The 27285-nt window shown below is 42.6% G+C and overlaps 2 protein-coding genes across 5 annotated transcripts in view; one reads left to right on the forward strand and one right to left on the reverse strand.

The window, feature by feature from the left end:
• pfn4 (profilin family member 4) overlaps nt 1-27285 on the reverse strand; it is a 71974-nt gene that overhangs the window by 38434 nt on the left and 6255 nt on the right. Inside the window, exons 2-5 of one of the 4 annotated variants that reach the window (XR_011885029.1) lie at nt 13579-13707; nt 12353-12487; nt 11863-11968; nt 11278-11377 (exon numbers count right to left, since the gene is read on the reverse strand). Coding sequence is in view for 3 of the 4 variants with exons in the window: in XM_072251482.1 (XP_072107583.1) it covers nt 11349-11377; nt 11863-11968; nt 12353-12487; nt 13579-13707 (399 nt within the window). In the remaining variant the exon portion in view is untranslated. Of the gene's footprint in view, nt 1-9580; nt 11378-11862; nt 11969-12352; nt 12488-13578; nt 13708-27285 lie in introns of those variants that run through there. The other 3 variants (XM_072251482.1, XM_072251483.1, XM_072251484.1) reach the window with 3 other exon arrangements.
• Nucleotides 15551-27285, forward strand: part of fam228a (family with sequence similarity 228 member A) — a 35085-nt gene continuing 23350 nt past the window's right edge. The window contains exon 1 of the mRNA XM_072251481.1: nt 15551-15591. Coding sequence (XP_072107582.1) covers nt 15568-15591 — 24 coding nt within the window. The 5' untranslated portion in view covers nt 15551-15567. The remainder of the gene's footprint in view (nt 15592-27285) is intronic.

Raw genomic sequence — 27285 nt, forward strand, 5'->3', positions numbered from 1 at the left:
GCAGTTTGTTCTTTAGTGGCAAATTCAGTAGGGTGCAAGACCTATCTTTTACTCTAAAGCAGGGCTTGCACGCTCAAATCCTTCCCGAAAAGAAAGTAAAGAAGTTAAGGTCTAGGAACACCTTTTTAAATTTTATTTTTTAGGGATATGGCCTTGCTGGCCTATAAATTGCCTTTAAAAAGTGGTGATTAGTCCCCATCTTGAATCACTACAATCCTTCTGTTTAAGGGTCTCTCCCAATCCAAGGGAGGAGGAATTCTAGGATTTAGATCAGTAATTATGAAGGTACAGTAATACCTATGAAATTTGAGGGAAATGTGTAGGTGATGGTGTCTTTGTGTTTCTGCTACCTTTGGCTTTGGACTTTGGAACTGGTTTGGGTACTATTGCTAGAGTATGTAGTTGAGCAATTGGTTACATCCAGATATTACACACTGCAGCCACTCTGTGTAGGAGACAGAGAAAATGAAATGTTTAGGATCTTGGAAGGGGTGCCAGTTAAGTGAGGTGCTTTCCTTTAGGTATCATGAAATTTAGTGAATACCATTGGAGATGCAGTCATCTAGTCAAGAGCAGGGCTTCCCAACTTTGCTTATGCAATAGGCCAATACCATTAAGCAAGGAGTCCATGGACCCCTGGTCTAGAAGGAATTCTGATTGAGAGCATTCTGTCACACTTCAAATTTAGTCTTTTAAGTGATAGAAAGACTTTGGAGTGTTAGGAAGTGATTGTTGTGGCAAGATTCTCAATATCTGATTACTGTTGCTCACCAGGATGTTGATGATGGGGAACTCAATGAGGTATTGTCATTAAATGTCAAGAGCAGCTAGTTAAATTCTCTCACTTGTTGGAGATCATCATTGCTTAACCAAAATAATGTGTCACTTCTTAGCCTACCATATAGAAACAGGCCATCTCGGCCCTTCTAGTCTGTGCTGAACTCTTACTCTCACCTAGTCCCACCGACCTGCACTCAGCCCATAACCCTCTATTCCTTTCCTGTCCATATAGCTGTCCAATTTAACTTTAAACGACAACATCGAACCTGCCTCAACCACTTCTGCTGGAAGCTCGTACCACACAGCTACCACTCTCCGAGTAAAGAAGTTCTCCTTCATGTTACCCCTAAACTTCTGCCCTTTAACTCTCAACTCATGTCCTCTTGTTTGAATCTCCCCCACTCTCAATGGAAAAAGCCTATCCACATCAACTCTATCTATCCCCCTTATAATTTTAAATACCTCTATCAAATCCCCCCTCAACCTTCTACGTTCCAAACAGTAAAGACCCAACTTGTTCAACCTTTCTCTGTAACTCAGGTGATGAAACCCAGGTAACATTCTAGTAAACCTTCTCTGTACTCTCTCTATTTTGTTGACATCTTTCCTATAATTTGGTGACCAAAACTGTACACAATACTCCAAATTTGGCCTCACCAATGCCTTGTACAATTTCAACATTACATCCCAACTCCTATATTCAATGCTCTGATTTATAAAGGTCAGCATACCAAAGGCTTTCTTCTCCACCCTATCCACATGAGATTCCACCAGGGAACTATGCACCATTATTCCTAGATCCCTCTGTTCTACTGCATTCTTCAATGCCCTACCATTTACCATGTATGTCCTATTTTGATTAGTCCTACCAAAATGTAGACCTCCCATTTATCAGCCCACTCTTCTAACTGGCCTAAATCTCTCCGCAAGCTTTGAAAACCTACTTCATTCTCCACAACTCCACCTATCTTAGTATCATCCGCATACATACTCATCCAATTTACCACCCCATCATCAGATTATTAATGTATATGACAAATAACATTGGACCCAGTACAGATCCCTGAGGCACACCACTAGTCACTGGCCTCCAATCTGACAAACAGTTGTCCACCACTACTCTCTGGCGTCTCCCAACCAGCCACTGCTACACATAAATGTTATCTAGATCAGGCAGTATGTATATATTGACCACTTTATTTACTGAAAAAATAGCAAATGGAATTGAAATGTATGCAATCATTGGTGAACATCTCAATTTTTGACCTGATGATAAGAATAAAGTCATTCATGAAGTAACTAGAGAGTTGATTGGCTTTGCGGTTCTGCCTTGAGGAACTTCTGCAGTGATGTCTTGGGACAGGGAGGAATGATCTCCAAAAACCATGATCAACTTTCTGTTTTAGAGTCACAACCCCAAACATTTAAGTATTTTTTGATGTCCCTTGATTTTAGTTTTATTCAGACTCTTTCATTCCACACTGAGTTTACAAGATTGGTAAAAATGGTGGTAGTACAAAGATTGTAAGGTGTGCAGTATAAATTGTAGGGGATTGTTCGGGGTAGAATCAATATTTGGGGATAAGCTTGCACTAGCAACTCAATGGTCTAACTTGTGTGTTGACAATACATTAATCAAGGGTAGTCTATTATTGGAGGAGTTTCAGTCAAGTAGATAGGTTGGCAGGTATGGATCTGCAATAAAATTGTAAGTGCTGAAAGGTAGGGTTCATGGGATTATCAAGAAAACAATAGTTGGTAAAAGCAGGAACTAGGAAATGGCCATTGACATGAAAGGAGGTGTTTGGGGACTAGAAGACATGTACTTAACTTAATGGGGTCCTGGGTACGTTAGTGTCCTGGATTAGATTCCTGGATTATCAAGGCAAGTCTACCCCCGAACATTGATCCTTTTCCATCCCTGCCTAACAACATACTAATCTGCAATTTTCACTAAGTCGATTGATTAATTTTTATATATATCTCCCTCCTTACAATCCCATCTCTACCATGACCTCCTGGCACCAGACCTTCTCCCAAACTTAATGTGGTATCAAGCAAGGGGGGGGTACTCTCAAAGTCAAGCAGAATGGGTCTTGCAGGCCCAGTGGAAATCTATTTCTGCAGACATGGCTCAATGACTGCCAGAACAATGTACGCACCACTGAACATTACAAACAGGATTTCATCATGTGCCACAGTTGGATAATCAACGTCAAGGGTAGGTAAAAAGAGCTATAGCTTTCAAACAGGATGGTGATCGAGATTTTAAAGGCAGAGCTTCGCGGCAGTTTCTCTGAGTTGAGGAGCGACCATTCAGCAAGAGGCAGTGCGTAGAAAGAGCTACCTTTCAGTCAGGTCCGTGTTCAACATTTAAAAAGTAGAGCTTCACGGCAGTTTTATGGGAAGGGAAACCGGGACGTGGTTGAAAGATTATAGCTGGGAGCTTAATGTCCAAAGATAAATTTTGCATGAAAAGGATAGCCAGGAAAGCAGAGAGGGGAGGCTTGCTCTGTTGGTAAAAAAAATGAAAGCAAATAATTAGAAAGAGGTGACATGGAGTCAGGTGTTGAATTATTGTGGATAGGGCTAAGGATCCGTAAGAGTAAAAAGACCCTGATGTGAGTTGTATACAGGCCCCCAAATTATAATGGGAGATAGAAACTGCATGTTACAAGGGCAATGTTACAATAGTCATGGGGGACTTCAATATTGGGAAAATCAGCTTGGTTCGGGATTCTAGAGGGGAATTCCTAGAGAACCTACAAGATGGCTTTTTAGAACAACTAGTGGTTGAGCCCACTAGGGGATCAGCTATTCTGGATTGGGCATTGTGCAGTGAACCAAAATTGAGAAAGCTTGGAGATAGTGTGAGAGGGAGGATAGGCAGGTGATAGAGAAGGGATGTGCTCAGACCAATGGTTTGAGATGTGCCTATTTTAATGCAAAGAGTATTATGAACAAAGCAGATGAGCTTAGAGCATGGATCAGTACTTGGAGCTATGATGTTGTGGCCATTACAGACACTTGGATGGCTCAGGGGTAGGAATGGTTACTTCGAGTGCCAGGCTTTAGATGTTCCAGAAAGGACAGGGAGGGAGGCAAAAGAGGTGGGAGTGTGGCACTGCTGATCAGAGATAGTGTCACGGCTGCAGAAAAGGAGGAAGTTATGGAGGGATTGAGTATGGAGTCTCTGTGGGTGGAAGTTAGGAACAGGAAGGGGTCAATAACTCTACTAAGTGTTTTTTATAGACCGCCCAATGGTAACAGGGACATCGAAGAGCAGATAGGGAAACAGATTCTGGAAAGGTGTAATAATAACAGGGTTGTTGTGGTGGGAGCTTTTAATTTCCCAAATATCAATTGGCATCTCCCTAGAGTGAGGGGTTTAGATAGGGTAGAGTTTGTTAGGCGTGTTCAGGAAGGTTCTTGACACAATATGTAGATAAGCCTACAAACTGTACTTGATCTGGTATTGGGAAATGAACCTGGTCAGGTGTCAGGTCTCTCAGTGGGAGAGCATTTTGGAGATAGTGATCACAATTCCATCTCCTTTACCATAGCATTGGAAAGGGATAGGAACAGACAAGTTAGGAAAGCATTTAATTGGAGTAAGGGGAAATATGAGGCTATCAGGCAGGAACTTGGAAACATAAATTGGAAACAGATGTTCTCAGGGAAATGTACAGAAAAAATGCGGCAAATGTTCAGGGGATGTTTGCGTGGAGTTCTGCATAGGTACGTTCCAATGAGACAGGGAAAGGATGGTGGGGTACAGGAACCGTGGTGTACAAAGGCTGTTGTAAATCTAGTCAAGAAGAGAAGAAGAGCTTACGAAAGGTTCAAAAAACTAGGTAATGATAGAGATCTAGAGGATTATAAGGCCAGCAGGAAGAGCTTAAGCATGAAATTAGGAGAGCCAGAAGGGGCCATGAGAAGGCCTTGGCGAACAGGATTAAGGAAACCCCCAAGGCATTCTGCAAGTCTGTGAAGAGCAAGAGGATAAGACATGAGAAAATAGGACCAATCAAATGTGACAGTGGAAAAACGTGTATGGAACCGGAGGAGATAGCAGAGGTACTTAGTGAGTACTTTGTTTCAGTATTCACTACAGAAAAGGATCTTGGCGATTATAGGGATGACTTACAGCGGACTGAAAAGCTTGAGCATGTAGATATTAAGGAAGAGGATATGCTGGAGCTTTTAGAAAGCATCAAGTTGGATAAGTCACCGGGTCCAGACGAGATGTACCCCAGGCTATTGTGGGAGGAGAGGGAGGAGATTACTGAGCCTCTGGAGATGATCTTTGCATCATCAATGGGGACTGGAGAGGTTCCGGAGGATTGGAGAGTTGTGTAGACATAGCCCAGGAAATTATAGACCACTAAGATTTACTTCAGTGGTTGGTAAGTTGATGGAAAAGATCCTGAGAGGCAGGATTTATGAACGTTTCGAGGGGCATAATATGATTAGGAATAGTCAGCATGGCTTTGTCAAAGGCAGGTCGTGCCTTACGAGCCTGATTGAATTTTTTTGAGAATGTGACTAAATGCATTGATTAAGGTAGAACCATAGATGTAGTGTATATGGATTTCAGCAAGGTATTTGATAAGGTACCCCATGCAAGGCTTATTGAGAAAGTAAGGAGGAATGGGATCCAAGGGGACATTGCTTTGCTTTGTGGATCCAGAACTGGCTTGCCCACAGAGGAAAAGAGTGGTTGTAGACAGGTCATATTCTGTATGGAGGTCGATGACCAGTGGTTTGCCTCAGGGATCTGTTCTGGGACCCCTACACTTTGTGATTTTTATAGATGACCTGGATGAGGAAGTGGAGGGATGGGTTAGTAAATTTGCTGATGACAAAGGTTGTGGGTGTTGTGGATAGTATGGAGGGCTGTCAGAGGTTACAGTGGGACATTGAAAGGATGCAAAACTGGCAGATGGAGTTCAACCCCGATTAGCGTGAGGTGGTTCATTTTGGTAGGTCAAACATGATGACAGAAAATAGTATTAATGGTAAGACTCTTGGCAGTGTGGAGGATCAGAGGGATCTTGGGGTCCAAGTCCATAGGACACTCAAAGCTGCTGCGCAGGTTGACTCTGTGGTTAAGAAGGCATACGGTGCATTGGCCTTCATCAATCATGGGATTGAGTTTAAGAGCCGAGACGTAATGTTGCAGCTATATAGGACCCTGGTCAGACCCCACTTGGAGTACTGTGCTCAGTTCTGGTCACCTCACTACAGGAAGGACGTGGAAACCATAGAAAGGGTGCGGAGGAGATTTACAAGGATGTTGCCTTAAGGGGAGCATACCTTATGAGAAATAGGTTGAGTGAACTCGGCCTTTTCTCCTTGGAGCAACGGAGAATGAGAGGTAACCTGATAGAGGTGTACAAGATGATGAGAAGCATTGATTGTGTGGATAGTCGGAGGCTTTTTCCTAGGGCTGAAATAGCTAGCACGAGAGGGTACAGTTTTAAGGTGCTTGGAAGTAGGTACAGAAGAGATGTCAGGGGTAAGTTGTTTTTTTTTTATGCAGACACTGCTGAGAGCGTGGAATGGGCTTCCGGTGACGGTGGTGGAGGTGGAAATAATAGGGTCTTTTAAGAAACTCCTGGATAGGTACATGGAGCTTAGGAAAATAGAGGGCTATGGGTAACCCTAGGTAATTTCTAAGGTAAGGACATGTTCGGCACAGCTTTGTGGGCCAAAGGGCCTGTATTGTGCTGTCAGTTTTCTATGTTTCTATGATTAGAGAACCTCAGTATTGCAGTAGAGTAAAGGAAATTTCAGAGGCATGAGAGATTAATTGGAAAAGAACACTCACAGGGATGATGGCAGAGCAGCAATGGCTTGAATTTCTGGAAGCAATTTGGAAGGCATAGGAGATATATATCCCAAAGAGGAAGAAGTATCCTGAAGGAAAGATGACACAACCAAGGCTAACAAGAGAATCAAAGCCAACATAAAAGCCAAAGAGAGGACATGTACACTTTGTAATAGAGCAAAAATTAGTAGGAAGTTAGAGGCTTGGGAAGCTTTTAAAAACCAACAGAAGGCAACTTAAAAAAGTCATACAGGAGGTAAAGATGGAATACGTAAGTAAGCTAGCCAATAATATTAAAGAAGATACCAAAAGTTTCTTCAGATACATATAGTGTAAAAGAGAGGTGAGAGTGGATATTGGACTACTGGAAAACAATGCTAGAGAGGTAGCAATGGGGGACAAGGAAATGGTGGATGAACTGATAGAGTATTTTGCATCAGATTTCAGTGTGGAACAGACTAGCAGGATGGTGGAAGTTCCACGTGTCAGGGGTCATGAAGTGTGTGATGTTACCATTATCATAGAGAAGAAATGTTGGAAGGTGGACAAGTCAACTGGACCAGTTGGTGTACGTGCCAGAGTTCTGAAGGGGGTGGCTGAAGAGATTGTAGAGGTATTAGTAATGACCTTTCAAGAATCACAAGGTTCTGGAAGGGTTTCAGAAGACAGGAAAATTGCAAATGTCATTCCACTCTTCAAGAAGGGAGAGAGGCAGAAGAAAGGAAACTATAGGCCAGTTAATCTAACCTCAGTGGTTGGTAAGATATTGGAGTTGATTATTAAGGATGAGTTTCAGGGTACTTGGAGGCACATGATAAAATAGGTTGTGGTCAGCATAGTTTCCTCAAGGAAAAATCTTTTCTAACAACTCTGTTGGAATTCTTTGAAGAAATAACAAGCAGGATAGACAAAGGAGAATTGGTTGATGTTCTGTGTTTTCAGAAGGCCTTTGACAAGGTGCCATACATGAGGTTGCTTAACAAGCTATTACAGGAAAGATTCCAGCATAGATAAAGCAGTGGCTGATTGGCAGGAGGTAAAGAGTGGGAATAAAGGGATCCTTTTCTGACCGGCTGCCGTTGGCAAGTGGTTTCCACAGGGGTTTGTATTGGGACCGATTCTTTATATGTTGTATGTCAATAATTTGGATGATGGAATTGATGGCTTTGTTGCAAAGTTTGCATGTGATACAAAGATAGATGAAGGGGCAGGTAGTTTTGAGGAAGTAGCGAGGCTACAGAAGGACTTAGTTAGATTAGGAAAATGAGTAAAGAAGTGGCAGATGGAATGTAGTGCTGGGAAGTGTATGGTCATGCACTTTGGTAGAAGAAATGAAAGTTTTAACTATTTTCTAAATATAGAGAAAATATAACAGACTGAGGCAGAAAGAGACTTGGAAGTCCTTTGCAGGATTCCCCAAAGGTTAATTTGCAGGTTATGTCTGTGGTGAGGAAGGCAAATGCAGTGTTAGCATTCACTTCAAAAAGCAAGGAGATTTTATAAAGCACTGGTGAGGTCTCACTTGGAGTATTGTGAGCAGTTTTAGACCCCTTATCTTTGAAAGGATGTGCTGAAGCTGGAGAGGATTCAAAGGAGGTTCGTGAAAGTGATTCTCTGATTGAACAGTTTGTCATATGAAGAGTGTTTAATGCCTCTGGGCCTATATTCACTAGAATTCAGAAGATTGAGGGGTGACCTCAATGAAACCTGTCAAATGGTAGAGTGGATGTGGAAAGGATGTTTCCTATGTTGGGAGAGTCTGGGACCAGAGGACACAGCCTCAGAAAAGAGGGGCATCCTTTTAGAATGGAAATGGATGAGCAATTTTTTTTTAGCCAGAGAGTGGTGAATCTGTGGAATTCTTTGTCACAGGCTGCTGTGAAGGCCAAGTCTTTATGTATATTTAAGGCAGAGGTCGATAGCTTCTTGGTTAGTCAGGGCATGAAGGGATACAGGGAGAAGGCAGGAGATTGGAATGGATCAGTCTTGATAAAATGGTGGAGCAAACTTGATGGGCCAAATGGCATAATTCTGCTCCTATAACTTATGGTCTTGTACATTATTGCACATTTCTGGGAACATTTGTGGGTTTGTGCATCAAATGCAGACAAACCAGAATAAAAATTATTCTCTGCACAAGTCACATGAAATTTAATTGCAATTGAAATGCATTGAGCAGAAATAATGTGGCACCATGTGATCAAATGACTCCAAGTAAACAGACAATAAGGAAACATAAAATAGTCTCCAGCCTCTTCAGTAAGTAAGGGGTATTCTTTGCCTATGGAGGTAACGTGGTAACAATTTCATGCAAACAACCAAGATAAATTTATACTCTAAATGCTTTTACATTATGGAATAATCTTAAACCACGTGATGTATATAAAGGCCTTTATAAATACATCTAACAACTGAAGAGAATTGTTCTTTTTTTTCCTCAGTCTTTCTTCAGTCTTTATTCAGAGAGAAGCTGGAATGGAAAACTACCTACCATATGGAGTGGTTGAGGCTAAAAGCTTAGATGCATTCAAAAGAAAAGTAGACTAAGTACAGGAGAGTTGAGAGAGAATCCAGATACTGAGATGAAATAGTTGGCATAAGAGGAATTGAGTTTAGTGTTATATTCTAATATTTAATAGTTTATGAAAAATGAAATTGTATTTGTAGGGTTCTCAGTAATATTAACTGCTAATTATAAAATGGCTTCTCCAAAGTGTAATAATGAAATGGCTTCTTTGCAATGTTAACTAAGAGGTAATGTTCTCTGTAGCTGAAACGTTTGGGTTATAGTTATAGATAACAGAGGAACTAACCAATGGAAACTATGTTATTCTATCTGTATGTGTGGGAACCTGGGTGAGTGCGCGGGTTTTTTGGGAGGAGAACTGAAGAGGAAGGACATGCTGGACGTGCTCTGGTCAACCACCATGGTTGGTCCCAGGTGGCGGGTCGAGGAGGTTGGCGGAGATCGAATGGTGGAACGAAGACCCTGTTAATTGAGCCCTAACAGTTGTGCATGAAGTGGTTGAACTCTGATAGGTTTGGCACCTTTTACTTTCCTTTTATATTGTATCACTATTAATTACATAGTTCCAGTAAGATTTATAAAGTGTAATCTGTAAATCGTACATTGTGTGCTGTCTGATATTTGATGTGTGAGTTTGTACCAGGTGGCATTACACAGCAACTATGCAGACACGGTTTGGCGGGCAGACAGGGTTTCCCGTAGATAAACACGACCCAATAGCCCTGAGCGTTACGTTTTTAATGAACAATGTTCAATATTTTAATAACAAAATGGAATTGGTAAATTTGCTTATTGTCACATGCAACTAGACGGTGAAAAACTAGTCTTATATACCGTCTGTGCATTTCATTACAAGTGCATTTAGGTATTTCATGGGAAAAACAACAGAATAAAGTGTTTCTGTTCCAGAGCAGGCAGAAAAAAAAGAAGGCCATAAAGAGGTAGATTGTGAGATAAAGAGTCCATCTTATCATATTAGGAAATCATTCAATAGTCTTATAACAGTGGAATTAGAATCTGCCCAGTGGAATAGAATAAAAGCTGCTGGTGGTACATGCTTTCAGTCTTCTGTATCTTCTGCCTGATATGAGGGGGGAGAAGACAGAATGTCCGGAATGGGAGGGGTCTTTGATTATGTTGGTAATTTTATCTGTGTGGGTCTGATATCTGTAATGTGCCGAGCTATATCCACAACTCAACAGTTTCTTGTGGTTACAATTGTCATACTAAGTTGTGATGCATCTATATAGGATTTCTATGGCACTTTGATAAAAATTGGTTAGGGTCAGAGGACACATGCCAAATTCCTTTAGCCTCTTAAGGAGGCAGAAGCACATATGAGCTTTATTGGCTGTGGTATCTACCTGATTAGACTGGGATAGGCTACTGGAGATAATCAGACTTAAAAACTTGAAGCTTTCAACTGTCTCAAATTTAACACCACTGATACAAGCAGTAACATCTGTACTGACCTCCTTCCTGAAGTCAATGATCAGCTCTTTTGTTTTGCTGACATTGGTGGAAAGGTTGTTTGTTATGACACCATGTCACTAGGCTCTCTTTCTCCTTCCTGTATTCCTATTCATTGTTGTTTGAGTTAAGAGTCCACTACAATGGTAACATCTGCAAACTTGTAGATGGAATTAGAGCAGAATCTGGCCACACAGTTTTAAGACTATAGTGAGGAGAGTAAGGGACTGAGAATACAGCCATGTAGGACACCTGTGTTGAGAATAATCATGGTGGAGGTGTTGCTGCTCATCCTTACTGATTGCAGACTGTTGGTCAGGAAGCCAAGGATCCAGCACAGATTTGCTTTTAGAGTTATATATTCTATGTTATTCTGAGCAACGACAAACACTGCAAGTCATAATTTATATAGGAACATGGATACAAAAAGGAGTACCAGTCTGATTCTGGAAGGTTACAGTGGTGTGAAAGAATAGGACTTGTAAACTATAAGTAAGATTTTGAATTTATTTCTAGAAGTAAAAGGTTTCCTAAAATACTATGTAAAGCGTTATAGATTTTAGCAATATCTTCATATCTTAGATGGAATATTGACTTCGTTTCTGATAGAATGATAGATAGAGGAAAGCCTGTGGTGTGCCTGAGCCTCAGAAAATCAAGCATAATTTACCAAGTTGCTTTCCCTTATTCAGTGTGTTTTCGGATACACGTGAATCACCATACATCCAGTCTTTGATCCAATTATTTGCCCTTTGTTTTGAAGTAGTCACCTTAAATAAAGAAACAAATTTCTATTAGATGTTTTCACAAGAGGCAGGCATTACTTGAGCTTGAGAAGCATATTTTTTGTATGAATCACAAAAAAATTTTGCCCATCCATCAGACTAGAGAAAGATGAAATCAAAAATTGCACAACACTTAAATTTGATATTCCTTTTTGTAATAGTAAAATGAATTAAAAGAAAAATATGCTTTATTCTGTCTTTACTGAAATAGCAATAACTGATTTGTAAAAACTGCCAGACTTCCAGTCCTTCACCATTATAAGCATGACTGATATTAACCCTAACTCTTGGCTCTTTGTTACTTAATCCTCTTTACATACAAGTTGCTATATTTCTTCTCACTCCACATCACTGGTCTTGCCTAGTAAGTTTCTTGCCAGGATATTAAACATAGCTTCTAAAAATGTATGTACTGTAAACATACTGCATGCCTTTTACAAATAGAAGAATAAAATTTGCCCAATACTCACCCAATTTTTCCACAGCTTCAACACATACACTTGGATACATCCCCTTTGTGTAGGTGGCACAGATTATATACATTCCAGTCTTTACCAATATAAGACCCCTTTCATTCTGTTCAAAACAAACAGTAGAACTTATTAAACTGTTTGGTTCATTGCAATGCATTACTTTTCAATTAACAAAAAAAACTGCTGATACATGGTTTGAATAGAAGACTCAAAACGTATGAAAATCAGATTTGACACTCCCTTTATAAAATGCAAGTAAAAATAAATTAAAAGAAAATCATACTTTAGACCAATAAACCAGCTTATAAAACTTTAGCAACTTATCTATGCCTGAAATATTTCTTATTCAGATCTATACTAACAGTTCAAACAGTTTCATGAACTAACAATTTATATTCCTCAAACAGGGTTTGGTGCATAGTTTAAAACACATAAATGAAGTGAACAGAAATGGATTAATTTTAGATTGAGAAAATTCTCATCTTACATATTTGCTGTATATTGAATCCTTATCTGCTCTGACACATATGTAGTTTACATTCTTAAAGAAGAGGCCATATTCTCGAATGATGTCTGGTTGCTTGAAAGCATTCCAGAAGGCTTGAATTTCCTCTGTATCCAACTGACAAAAAACAAAGTCCTTCATGTTATTGGAAATCTTTATTTTATTTGTCAGACATTCTATGGTTTGTTACAGGTAAGGCTAACTTCACTATAACACAACAAGTAACTGAATATTTCTGTCAGACCTTGAAACAATTTGACTGATGAAAGGGCATTTGTCTAAAATACTTCTTTCTTGTTCTACATATGCTCTCTCTAGATTAATATTTCTAGATTTATATTGCAAAAACCCTTTACTAATCAGTATATCCACCGCAGCTTTGAATTTTCTTTCATCTGTTCCGGTGCTCAGCTTGAGTTTCACTAACTCAACACTTCCTTACACCCTCAGTGGATACATGGACAAAGCCACTGAATTTCAGAGATGAGGTAAGAGTGATTGCCCTTAACATCAAGACAACATTTACCCAAATGTGGCATCAAGGATAAAACTGAAGTCACTGGGCATTTCCCCATAATCAATATCCTAGGAATTACAATTGATCAGTGACTCACATGGATCGGTCAGGTAAGTAGTGTGATTATAATAACATCATGAGCTGGATATCCTGCAATGAGTGATTTCTTAAATCTTTTTCACGAAGGGACAAGTCATGAATTTAATGAGTGCAATAGAATACCCTCCCGTTATCTACATGAGTGCATTTTTAACAATGCTCGAAGCTTAAAGCCATTCAGGACAAGACAGACTAATGAGTTGGTAACTCATAGAACACTTTAAACATGAGATCTGTTCACCACCAGAATAACGTGGATACAGTATGTACTATCTACAAAAGGTGCTGCAGTTACTGACTTAAAACTACTCAAACAGTGTCTTTGAAAAAAACCCTTAACATTTCAATTTATAGACTGTAGCCTATTGGTAAAACTCAGTGTCCTATTCCCACTCGGAGAAATAAAGAATTTTTCCAAGTGCCTCCATACCAGTACTTTCTCTTCTCATGGGAATTGAAAAAAAATCCACTCTCACCTGTCTCTGGTAAAATTGAGAGATTTATTTTCTTGAACCTTATAACATACATTATGATCTATTATCCACAGTGTTGAAATCATCATCTACTATTGTAAAGAATTCAAAATGCTTACTTTGAATCCTATGGAGGCTGTCATCACAGAGAGATTTTTCTGTTCTATGATTGCACAGTCCTGAACATGATTTGTTGCTAAAAGGGACTGAGTTAACAAATTGTGGTACTCGCCCATTTTTAATTTATCCTGAGAAAACAAAGTAACATTATATCATATTTCAAAATCCAAGACAAAAGTTACTTTAATCTAAATTATCTTCATGCTAAATTTGTATTTTTGTCATTGTTGGCTCTGGCATTGATAGATTAGAACTTTAGCACTTTTTTCCACAAAATAATATTGTAACCAACCAACCAATTGCACAAACACCAAGTTAAAATCATCCCAATAAAGACAAACCCTGCATCCAACATAAATCTGCTACGCAAGCAGTAATATTAAATCAATCCAATATTTGTAAGTTCTCCCCTACCAACATTTAAAAAGTCATTACAGGTCAGAAGCAGAAATGGGGTGGCTCTATCAATGCCAAAATATTGAGAGCAAGATGGAGCACTTTGTAAAAGGTATCTAATTTCCTTACCCCAAATTTTGCCCCATGGCTTTACTGGGATCAGGAATATGATTCAATTCTCATAAATTGCTTTATAGTGTGGAACAATGCTTAAGAATTTCAACATAATCCACTCTGAAAGCTACAGTCATGCATTTGATTTCAATCTATGTGGATGTACTCTGTGGTTGCAATATGTATGATTCAAAAACTGCATTGCAGTAGGCTAGCAAGACTACAGCCAAGAGGGACAAGAACAAGTGGAAGTAAATGTTGGTCATTACTGATCAAAACACAACTTAAAGAGGACAAGTAATCTGCTTACAAGGATTACAGATGAGATAGAGAAGAGGGTAATAAAAAGAGGCCATTGATCATATTGTTAAAGAGAGAACCGTAACTGAGAATGACTGATATGTTGGGAAGATTATCAAATAAACCTATGTGGATTATACAAACATTTGTATTAAAAAAGTACATAAAAATAGGGGTAATCATACTAATATACTGAACTCCAAACAGTTCAAGGGGCCAAAGAGGGTAAATTTATCAGCTCTACTTCTATGGCAAGAATAGAGAGGTATTTTGATTTCCCTATTTTAAATGAGATGCAGTCAGTGTAAAAAAGATAGAAGATAAGAGAATTTCTAAACTGTATTCAGCATTCAGCCAGTATGCATCAAGTCTAACAAAAAGGGGCATGGGTTGTAGATGAGTGATGATCATATGACAGAAGGGAGGGGCTATTGAAGATTTAATTTTAGTGAATGCTATTGGGCAGGTGGAAGGAACATCAGAGGGAGAACACTTTCGAGTAAAAGATTACAATTCAGTTAAATTTATCAAAGTTATTAAAAAGAAAAAAGTAGGAGAAAATACATTAAATTTGGATAACTATACTAGACAGAGAAATTAAATTGCAAAAGTGCTTGGAAACAGCTACACAAAATTTAATCATTCTCAGAGTAACAGGAAGCATTCAAGATTCAAGGAATTCATGGCAAACATGACCTTAGAAAGAAATAGAGCAGAACTGATAAATCTAGATCACCCAATGATGCATAAAAAATCCAGTCAAAACAGAAAAGGGAGGTTATCTGTGAGATCAAGAGCTAAAGCAGAATCTTTTAAAGTGCATAAAAGCATAAGAGTTTAAAAAAGCAGAGACGATACGAAAAACTACTGCCAAGTATATTTAAAGAAGATGCAAAGGTATAAGAACAGGGTAACTAACAAAAAAAAAACATATGAGGAACCAAAAAGGTATCCCAGGAATGTTTTATATAAGTTGCAGTTGGGTAACTCTACTTCTGACTGCCACAGACACCTTCTAGGATTTTAAGCAGTAACTTCTCCACCTTCAGCAAAGTCTTATGTCCGCAATCACTTTCATCCCTAAAGAAAACCCCAAGGCATTCTACAAGTGTGCGAAGAGCAAGAGGATAAGACGTGAAAGAATAGGACCTATCAAGTGTAACAGTGGAAAAGTGTATATGGAACTGGAGGAAATAGCAGAGGTACTTAATGAATACTTTACTTCAGTATTCACTGTGGAAAAGGATCTTGGTGATTGTAGTGATGACTTGCAGCAGACTGAAAAGCTTGAGCATGTAGATATTAAGAAAGAGGATGTGTTGGAGCTTTTGGAAAGCATCAAGTTAGATAAGTCGCTGGGACCGATTGAGATGTACCCCAGGCTACTGTGGGAGGCGAGCGAGGAGGTTGCTGAGCTTCTGGCGATGATCTTTGCATCATCAATGGGGACGAGAAAGGTTCCAGAGGATTGGAGGGTTGCGCATGTTGTTTCTTTATTCAAGAAAGGGAGTAGAGATAGCCCAGGAATTTATAGACCAGTGAGTCTTAACTCAGTGGTTGGTAAGTTGATGGAGAAGATCCTGAGAGGCAGGATTTATGAACATTTGGAGAGACATCATATGATTAGCAATAGTCAGCATGGCTTTGTCAAAGGCAGGTCATGCCTTACGAGCCTGATTGAATTTTTTGAGGATGCGACTAAACACATTGATGAAGGAAGAGCAGTAGATATAGTGTATATGGATTTCAGCAAGGCATTTGATAAGGTACCCCATGCAAGGCTTATTGAGAAAGTAAGGAGGAATGGGATCCAAGGGGACATTGCTTTGTGGATCCAGAACTGCCTGGCCCACAGAAGGCAAAGAGTGGTTGTAGACGAGTCATATTCTGCATGGAGGTTTGTCACCAGTGGATTACCTCACGGATCTGTTCTGGGACGCTTACCCTTTGTGATTTTTATAAGTGACTTGGATGAGGAAGTGGAGGGATGGGTTAGTAAGTTTGCTGATGACACAAAGGTTGGAGGTGTTATGGATAGTGTGGAGGGCTGTCAGAGGTTACAGCAGGACATTGATAGAATGCAAAGCTGGGTTGAGAAGTGGCAGATGGAGTTCAACCCAGATAAGTGTGAAGTGGTTCATTTTGGTAGGTCAAATATGATGGCAGAATATAGTATTAATGGTAAGATTCTTGGCAGTGACTCAGATCTGACTCAGATCAGAGGGATCTTGGGGTCCGAGTCCATAGGACGCTCAAAGCAGCCGCGCAGGTTGACTCTGTGGTTAAGAAGGTGTATGGTGTATTGGCATTCATCAATCGTGGAATTGAATTTAGGAGCCAAGAGGTAATATTGCAGCTATATAGGACCCTGGTCAGACCCCACTTGGAGTACTGTGCTCAGTTCTGGTCGCCTCACTACAGGAAGGATGTGGAAGCTATAGAAAGGGTGCAAAGGAGATTTACACGGATGTTGCCGGATTGGGGAGCATGCCTTATGAGAACAGGTTGAGTGAACTCGTCCTTTTCTCCTTGGAGCGACAGAGGATGAGAGGTGATTTGATAGAGGTGTATAAGATGATGAGAGGCATTGATCGTGTGGATAGTCAGAGGCTTTTTCCCAGGGCTGAAGTGGTTGCCACGAGAGGACACAGGTTTAAGGTGCTGGGGAGTAGGTACAGAAATGTCAGAGGTAAGTTTTTTACTCAGAGAGTGGTGAGTGCGTGGAATGGGCTGCCGGCAACGGTGGTAGAGGTGGATATGATAGGGTCTTTTAAGAGACTTTTGGATAGGTACATGAAGCTTAGAAAAGTAGAGGGCTATAGGTAAGCCTAGTAATTTCTAAGATAGGGAGATGTTCAGCACAACTTAGTGGGCTAAAGGGCCTGTATTGTGCTGTAGGTTTTCTATGTTTCTATGTTAAAGGATTTTCAAACATCTGGGTGCCTCTACCCACAGCTGCCTTGTCTCTCAGCCCTAGATTTTTCTCTCTGCCTCTTCTTTCTTTTTCAAAACAAAACCTTTGACTAAGCTGCAAATTATATATAGCCCTTCATAATGCTGAATTAAATTGTGATTTAAGAAAACTTTCCCTAACATGCGTTTAGTACAGCAGATAGTACCAATCAGTCACTTTGCTGATGTGTTTTCAGCCAAAATTTATTGGCAATAATTCTTCCACCATACTTACATTTTGAGCCCACGCATCCAATTTTGCCTGAGCCCAGTCTGCTGCTCAAAACTTAAGCCTGCTGAAGGGTTTTGGCCCAAAACGTCAACTGCACTTTTTTCCATAGATGCTGCCTGGCCTTCTGAGTTCCTCCAGCATTTTGTGTGTGTTGCTCAAAGCTCTTGAAGCTACTTTTAAATGTCTCTGATGATCAGGTTTTTAATTAAGATTCATTATTTATAAAAATTAACTAAAATACCAAAAAAAAATAATCACAAACCTGTATTTCTTTTCAATCAAGACACTACATAAAGTAATGGGACTGTGCAACACATGCTGAAAATCCCTGTTGTTGTCTATCCGAGGTTTGTACTGAGTATAGAGACAGAATGGGCAGTTGAGTCTGCTAGTATCCACCCTCGGGCTCACTTCTGACTTCCCGCAAAGGAATTGCGCTGCATGGAAGCTGGGACATTGCCAGCAGCCAGCAATTTTCTACAAAACCACTGCTCCAAGAGCAACATTATCTGGGCTGTTGATGACATACATGCCAAGGAGATACTCTGGCAGATTGGCAAGAAAATAGTTATAAAGGCTGGAGAGCTTTGGAAGTTGATCATTTGGTTTTGGAGACTATTGAGTTGAGTAATAATACCTTGTGCTTTGTACTCAATTCAATAGCTAAGGAATCTATTCCCAGATTGTTGGAAGATAATAAAAGAAAAGCTGTTGGATGGGTGAAAGATGGTAAAAGAGCTGTGGAATAAAGTTTTTAGGAAAGTTAGACTGTTCATCGTTCATGCAATAAAACAAATAGTTCAAGCTATAGTTACAAAAGTAGTGAGTTAGGCAAAAATATATATTGCAGGATGTACTGTGGTAGTATTGGGAAAGCAATCCAGGTAGGGGAAGTTTGGGGTACAATTCAGAAAATGGAGGGGGGAGGAGTTAGAAAACTGGTTACATTACTGGTTTTGCATAGTGGGGAAAAGGTTGCAGTTACTGACTCTGAAAAAGCAGAATTATTACGAAAAATGTGTGTCAGTGTACATATAAGTATAGAGAAACAGTTTTGGCAAGTAACCCTCAGATTGTTCCAATTCCTCCTTAGATGTTGAATTTATATTATCTGGACTCAAAAGGGCTATTAATGGCACTGGTCAGACATCACCTGGGAAAGATGATATTTGTTATAATATGTTTACATGGTTACCAGATTCCAAACTTACATTGGCTTTGAAATTCTTTCATATAATATGGGTTGAAGAGCAATTTCCAGCTTCCTGAAAATTCGTGGTCATTATCCCTATATTGAAATCTGATAAGCATCAATCAGATCCTTCCAGTTATAGACCAATTTCGCTAACTTCACATGTACGTACAGCAAGATAATGGAATGAATAGTAATAGCAAGGCTTTCTCATTTTGTGGAAAGTAGTGGGAAATTAGTTATTATACCAATCTGGATTTCTTAAAGGGAGAATGACCATGAACTCAGTGTTAAGTGTGGAATCTGATACTTGTAAGGCCGAAGTTAGCGGGGGTTTAAATTTCTATCGCAAAGACTCAGACATGCTCCTGGTCTCAGAGGCAGCAAAACACATTATTTTGCTGGAGCCAACAGTGCCGTGGGAGAAGCAACTGGAGGAGGGCCATGAAAGGAAGCTTGACAGATACGAGGAACTAGTCAGCAACAGTTGGAGGCAGTGATGGAAAGCAAAGTGCATACCCATTGAAGTGGGTTGCCAGGGCTTCACAGGGGAGTCTTCACAGAGCCCTTGGCGCATTGAGCATCACTGGTACAAGGAGGCAGAGAGCCATCAGCAACATTACTGAGGCAGCAGAGAAAGGCTCAAGATAGCTCTGGATGGGGATCTACAGCACGTGGTACCAGAACACAAGTCATGGTTTGATTAACCATGGTTGAGTTGCCTGGGTGAGGGTGTCTGATGCTGAAAGTCTCAAAACACCCGATGACCCCAGGTTACATCACTGATGGTGTGTTCAGAGCATCATGAGTTGTATTCTTCAACATTGGTTTTTCTAAGAGGAACGTTACACCCACAATTGATTTCAAGTTATGTGGTAAATCTCTTAAAGAAGAGTCAGTGGTGAAGTTTCTAGCTATGTGGATGGACACAAGATGCATGTGAATAATAATTCACATGAAGTGTGAAAAAGCCCTTAATGTGCTCAGGTGTGTAGTTGAGTATAATTGGAGTGCAAATTGGAGGTCGCTTAAACCAATGTATATTGCTTTAATCAGATCTGTCTTTGATTTATGGATGTGATGCTTATGGGTCAGCCTCACCAGTGATCTTAAAGTCCCGAGATCAGGGGTTCCCAATTAATAGTAGGGGTCTATGGCATAAAGAAGAGTTTGGGAACCCCTTCAAGTTCAAACATTGAAATTACTGGTAGAAATGGGTGAAGTACCTTAACATCTACACAGGGTACAGTTAGCAATGGCTTATTGGGTTAATGTAAGAGAACGTAAAGTTGGTTATCCAATATTCACAACACATTCATAAGGTCCTAGTTTTGGGTAGATGGGAGATAAATGGGCACAAAACCTTGGGTTGTTTAATATGGAACACAATCCCAGTGTACTCCTTTCTTTACATCAGTGGAACAGGAATTTCAATAATACTGTATATGCAAGGCAGATATTATGGCTTCTTGCATATCTACACAGATGGCTCAGAAGTTTCAGTGACAGGGCATTCAGGTGTTTCTGTTTATGTTTCAAAGTTTCAGGTGACTATTAAGAAAAGATTGTCAGACAAAGTAGCAGTATTAACTTTTATGTTTTTTAACTCCAAAACATAAAAGTAATCAAAAGAAAAACATGGAACTGGGAATAATGTGTCTACTTCTCTATTTTTAGTGAGGCGTGGACTTATGACATGGTGCTGTGGTGACGCATGCCATTCATGCACTTCTACATATACCTCAAAATGAATTATATGTAAATAACAAAGAATGCTTAATCAAACAATAAATTTACAATATTACTGAAATAGTAAATACACAATACCCTGCTTAGCTATAAACTCCAACTCAATACAGAATGCACCTGAACTCAAATATGTAACATATTGCTTTCTAGTCATCTTATATACACAGTATACTATATAATACGACCACTAAATACGCATCCACAGCATAGTCAATTTTGAATTGTCTCACTCAAACCTAAAGATTTAATTGCTGTGGAAGATTTCTTACTCCTGTGGGATAATGTCTTTCTTGACAAGGAGAAGATGTCACTCTGCTTGGTAGATGAGACTTGTGGCTATGTAACAATCTCAGATTCCGGGGCTTCCTCTGTGGTGGCTGTAAGAGTTGACTTTGGTACTGCAGGAAGAGGCACCGACAGCTGCTTTGCTTTGTTTTCTAAGAATTGACTCTGCTCTCCTTAACTGATTAATGTGTTGTCTCCAGATGATATCAGACGCAATCTCCACTGTGTAGGAGAATGGTCTAGTTCTGACAATCTTTCCAAGTACCCACTTTAGATCATCTCTGTAGTCCCCCGCCAGGATTGCTTGTTCAGGAGTGAAACATTAAACCTCTTTAATTGAAGAGCCCTTTGAATGAAAAATCCTACAAAGATAATATATTCGGACAGTACATCACGGGTAAAGGCCTCCCAACCATTGAGCATATCTACATGAAATGCTGTCCTAGGAAAATAGCATCCATCAGAGATCCCCACAATGCTCTTCTCGCGGCTACCATCAGGTAGAAGGTACAACAGCATCAGGACTCATATCACCAGGTTCAAGAACAGTTACTACCCTTTAGGGACTCTTTACCTCATTATCTCATGTTCTCATTATTTATTGCTATCTACTGTATTTTCATTTGCACAGTCATATCCTGCTCTCTGGTTGATCTTTCATTGATCCTGTTATAGTTACTACTCTATAGATTTGATGAGTATGCCCAGAAAAAAAAACTACATCTCTGGGTTGTATATGTACTTTAATAACAAAATTTACTTTGAACTTTGAATTGGTCTCAGCTATTTGTCCTGCATATTCCTTCTTAGTTGGATATCTGCAGGCTTCAGTTCAGTATCTTTGAGATACCATTTAAACTCATTTTGTGGAATAACTGAAAGAACAGAGCCAATATCCAATTCCATTTTAATTAATTTGCCATTCACTTCTGGTGTAAGTCATATTACTTGTCTGTTAGTGTTCACATTGTAAATCGTAAGGCTCAGATTTTTAATCAAAAGCATGCAGATTAGTGCTCTTGTGGCGACCCACTTTCTAGCACACGTGAACCGGCTCACAACAGCGCGCGCAGGCAGAGGGCTGGCCCCAGAAAGGGCACCAGGCCATCTTCACCAGCAGGGGGAAAATCCCGCGCGCGGAAAGGGTCTGGGAATATGCATTCCCCACAGCAGTCCCGCCCCAGGGAGGGCGGGAACGGGAAGGCTTTAAAGCAGGCCACGAAGTTTGAATAAATCTTTCATCGCAACTCTAACTCACCGACTCCGTGTGGTTATTCTAGCGCTGTGTGTAGCACACCGCTACAATTGGTGACCCCGACAGCCCAAACGATATTTGGACCAGAGATGACCGACGCCGCATCTGTTCACGCAGTCTCGTTAAAACTGCCAAGCTTTTGGACGCTGAGACCCCGTCTGTGGTTCGAACAAGCAGAAGCTCAATTCCACATTCGGCAGATAACCTCTGAGTCCACTCGTTACCACTACGTGCTGAGCTCCCTCGACCAAGAGACTGCTGCACAAGTTGAGGAGTTTATACAGTCGACCCGGAGAACGACAAATACACAGCATTCAAAGCCCTGCTCATAAGGACTTTCAGACTCTCACGGCGCGAACGAGCACACCGCTTAATGCACCTGGATGGTTTGGGAGACAGGCCGCCGTCAGCATTAATTAACGAGGTGCTGGCCCTGGCGGAAGGACACAAACCTGCCTCATGTTTGAGCAGGCTTTCCTAGAGCAATTGCCGAGGACATATGCCTGCTGCTGTCCGATGCAGATTTCAGCAACCCCCGGGAGGTGGTGGCCCGGGCAGATGTGCTGTGGAATGCTAGGAAAGAGAGAGGGGCGTCTGTCGCACAGATCACCAAGCCGCGTGCCCAACGGCAGACCAGACCAGGCCCGGCAGCAGAGCCTACAAAACCCGGCGACGGGAGTGAGGAGCCCAACGAACAATGGTGCTTCTACCACCAGCGGTGGGGCACAGAGGCCCGCCGCTGCAGACCACCCTGCAAATTCCCGGGAAATGCCAGGGCCAGCCGCTGCTGATGGCTACAGCTGCTGGCCATCAGGACAGCCTCCTATACGTCTGGGACAAGCAGTCGGGACGCCGCTTTTTGGTCGACACTGGAGCGGAGATCAGCGTCTTACCTCCAACGAGTTACAACACCCGCAACAGAGAACTGGGACCCACCCTGAGAGCCACAAATGGCAGCACAATACGAACCTACGGCACCCACGCGGTGCGGCTACAGTTCAGCTCCAGCTGGTTCACGTGGGACTTCACACTGGCCGCTGTGGCCCAACCACTCCTAGGGGTGAATTTTCTACGAGCCCACAGCCTGCTGGTCGACCTGCAAGGGAAGCGACTAGTCCACACCAAGACTTTCCAAACGTTCTTCCTGGGTGAAGCAAAGTTGCCGGCCCCACACCTGGACTCCATCACACTGTCCAACGATGAATTCACCAGGGTCCTGGCGGATTTCCCATCAGTACTGACACCGCAGTTCACGGCAACCATGCCCAGACACGGAGTACAGCACGACATCCCGACCCAGGGACCACCCCTCCACGCCCGTGCTCGAAGGCTTCCCCCGGACAAGCTCCGACTGGCGAAGGAGGAGTTCAAGAAGATGGAGGAATTGGGGATCATACGACAGTCCGACAGCCCATGGGCCTCCCCCCTGCACATGGTGCCCAAGGCAACGGGGGCTGGAGACCATGCGGTGACTACCGCAGACTGAACGAGGCTACAACGCCAGACCGCTACCCTGTGCCGCACATTCAAGACTTCGCAGCAAACCTACACGGCGCAAGGATCTTTTCCAAGGTAGACCTCGTCCGGGGATACCATCAAATCCCGGTACATCCGGACGACATCCCCAAAACAGCACTCATCACCCCGTTCGGACTTTTCGAATTCCTCCGAATGCCATTTGGTCTAAAGAATGCCGCACAGACTTTCCAGCGGCTAATGGACGCGGTGGGATGCGACCTGGACTTTGCATTCATCTATTTGGACGACATCCTCATAGCCAGCAGTAGTCAGCAGGAGCATCTGTCCCACCTCTGCCAGCTCTACTCCCGCCTAAGCGAATTCGGCCTTACAATCAACCCAGCCAAATGCCAGTTCGGACTCGATACCATCAACTTCCTGGGCCACAGGATTACTAAAGACGGGGCAACCCCACTGCCCGCCAAGGTAGACGTGGTCCGCAACTTCCCCCGACCCAACACAATAAAAGGCCTGCAGGAATTCGTGGGTATGGTGAATTTCTACCACCGTTTCCTCCCCTCAGCAGCCCGAACCATGCGCCCCCTGTTCACTCTAATGTCGGGTAAGAGCAAGGACATTACCTGGGACGAAGAGGCCGCAGCCACTTTCGTTAAAACCAAAGAAGCCTTGGCAAACGCCGCGATGCTAGTGCACCCCAGAATGGACGTTCCTACTGCCCTCACGGTGGACACATCCAACACAGCAGTCGGTGGAGTGCTGGAACAACTCATCGAGGGTCGCTGGCAACCCCTGGCATTCTTCAGCAAACACCTACGACCACCTGAACTCAAATACAGTGCTTTCGACCGGGAGCTATTGGCACTATACCTGGCAGCCTGGCATTTCAGGTACTTCTTAGAAGGTAGGCCCTTCACCGTGTTCACAGACCACAAACCGCTTACCTTTGCGTTCATGAAGGTGTCCGACCCCTGGTCGTCCCGCCAGCAGCAACATCTGTCCTACATCTCCGAGTACACGACGGACATCCGGCATGTCTCTGGAAAGGACAACGTCATGGCAGACGCACTATCCAGACCTACCATACAGGCCCTGTCCTAGGGGGTGGACTATGCAGCGCTGGCAGAGGCACAGCAGGCAGACGCTGAGATCCCCAGTTATAGGACTGCAGTCTCCAGTTTTCAGCTCCAAGACCTCCCCGTAGGCCCAGGTGAGAGGACCCTACTATGTGACGTAGCTACTGGCCAACCCCGCCCCATCGTCCCGGCAGCCTGGCGCCGGCGGGTTTTCAACTCCATTCACAACTTAGCGCACCCCTCCATCAGGAGAACCGTCTGGCTGGTCGGCAACAAGTTCGTTTGGCATGGACTTCGTAAACAGGTCAGTGAATGGGCCAAAACGTGCATGCAGTGCCAAGCGGCCAAGGTGCAGCGGCACACCAAGGCTCCGCCGCAGCAGTTCGAACCCACCCGCCGGAGGTTCGACCACATTCATGTGGATATTGTGGGGTCCCTGCCAGTGTCGCGAGGAGCGCGATACCTCCTAACTATGATAGACCAGTTCACCAGATGGCCAGAAGCAGTCCCGCTCACCGACACCACCTCCGAATCCTGCGCCCGAGCACTGATCGCAACCTGGGTGGCCCACTTCGGGGTACCGGCCCACATTACCACCGACAGGGGCACCCAGATCACCTCCAGCCTGTGGTCGGCTATGGCCAACCTTTTAGGATCGCAGCTACACCACACAACTGCCTACCACCCACAGCCCAACGGACTAGTGGAGCGTTTCCACCGTCACCTGAAGTCGGCTTCATGGCCCGCCTGGAAGGGCCTAACTGGGTGGACGAACTTCCCTGGGTCCTGCTCGGAATCCGCACGGCACCCAAAGAGGATCTGCACACCTCGTTGGCCGAGTTGGTGTACGGCGCACCCCTGGTCGTCCCAGGAGAGTTCATACCAGCCCCAAGGGGGCAAGAGGAAGAACCCACAGCAGTCCTGGACAGACTACGGGAGAGGCTCGGTAACCTGGCCCCCATACCCACTTCACAGCACGGACAGAGCCCGACCTGCGTACCCAAAGACCTGCAGAACTGTAAGTTTCTTTTTGTACGACGGGGCGGACACTGGGCACCGCTACAGCGGCCCTACGAGGGGCCGTTTAAGGTGATCAGGAACAACGGGTCCACGTTTGTGCTGGACATTGGGGGGAGAGAGGAGGTTTTCACGGCGGACCAACTCAAACCGGCCCATGTGGACTTGGCGCAGCCGGTCCGGGCTCAGGCACTGTGACGCAGAGGCAGACCTCCCAAACAGAGGCCGATCCAGACTGTGGACATTGGGGGAGGTACCGCCGGTTCTGGGGGGGGGGGGGGGGTTATGTGGCGACCCACTTTCTAGTACATATGATCCGGCTCACAACAGCGCGCGCAGGCAGAAGGCCGGCCCCAGAAAGGCCACCAGGCTATCTTCACCAGCAGGGGGAAAATCCCGCCCGCAGAAAGGGTCTGGGAATATGCATTCCCCACAGCAGTCCCGCCCCAGAGAGGGCGGGAACGGGAAGGCTTTAAAGCAGGCCGCGAAGTTTGAATAAATCCCATTCATCGCAACTCTAACTCACCGACTCCGTGTGGTTATTCTAGCGCTGTGCGTAGCACACCGCTACACTCTGTCCAAAATGCTCTTTATATTTGTCCTACTTTGTTGCATTTTCTGCAATTTTCACATTTAAACCTGCAGTGGTTTGGTGTACGTGAGCTCCTGCTACATGGTAACACAATTTGGTTTCTGTATAGATATTTCAATTTTGTTCACACTTGTGTTGGGGTTGAAGGAAATGAGGTGGCAGACATTCTAGCCCAGCAATCACTCAAACTTAAGAATATAAATGTAGTGGTACTGTTGCATAAAGGGGAAGTGAAAGCCATAATTACAAAGTCTATTTGATCCCTGAGGTAATAACGTTGGGATGAGGAAAAGAAAATATAAAATTCAGATGTTGGGAACTCAATGAGAGATGGGTATAAAAGTAGTTATACTTATGCATTTATATATTGGACATACTAGGTTGCTAAATTGAGATCTTTAGGACAGATAGAGTTTAGTATGAAAAGTTTGTTAGAATAACACTGCCATCGCAATGTATACAAGTTTGCATTTGACTTTCTGAAAAGTACGAGACTTTTTGATATTATTTGTTTTTTTTTAGTGATGGAGGGTTTAGTGGGTATAATTCCACTTTGCTCCACACTCCAACTCAGTTGGTGGCAGTAATACAGCTTATGCTGGTCTGCCAATCTCCATTAAACTTTACAATAGGTGTTCCCAACCTTTCTTATGCCATGGACCCCTACCATTAACCGAGGGATCTGTGGATCCCAGGTTCGGACCCCTGCTTTACAACAACAAGGATGTTTATGGTTATAGGACGGAGATCTTTGCGTTCCAGGCGAAATAGTTCCTCCCTTTGTTGCAGAAGGGAGGCTATGATGGTTGGTGCTCTAAGCTGGACAGACAGAAAACAGCAGATGCTTAAAATCTGCAGCAACAGACAAAAGTGCTGGAGGAACTCAGTGGCCCAAGCAGCTTCTATACAGAGAAATGGACAGTTGACGATTTTGACCCTACAATTTGAAGTAGATGTCAATTTGAAGTAATAGATGTCAAGATCAAGAACAAATCAGAGCACAGAAGTACATAATCAGTTGTACTTCTTCAACTCGTTCAAGGCTAAAATGATGGTGACCATCTCAGATG

This window comes from Mobula birostris, chromosome 2 (genome assembly GCF_030028105.1).
Source record: "Mobula birostris isolate sMobBir1 chromosome 2, sMobBir1.hap1, whole genome shotgun sequence".
NCBI lineage: Eukaryota > Metazoa > Chordata > Chondrichthyes > Myliobatiformes > Myliobatidae > Mobula > Mobula birostris.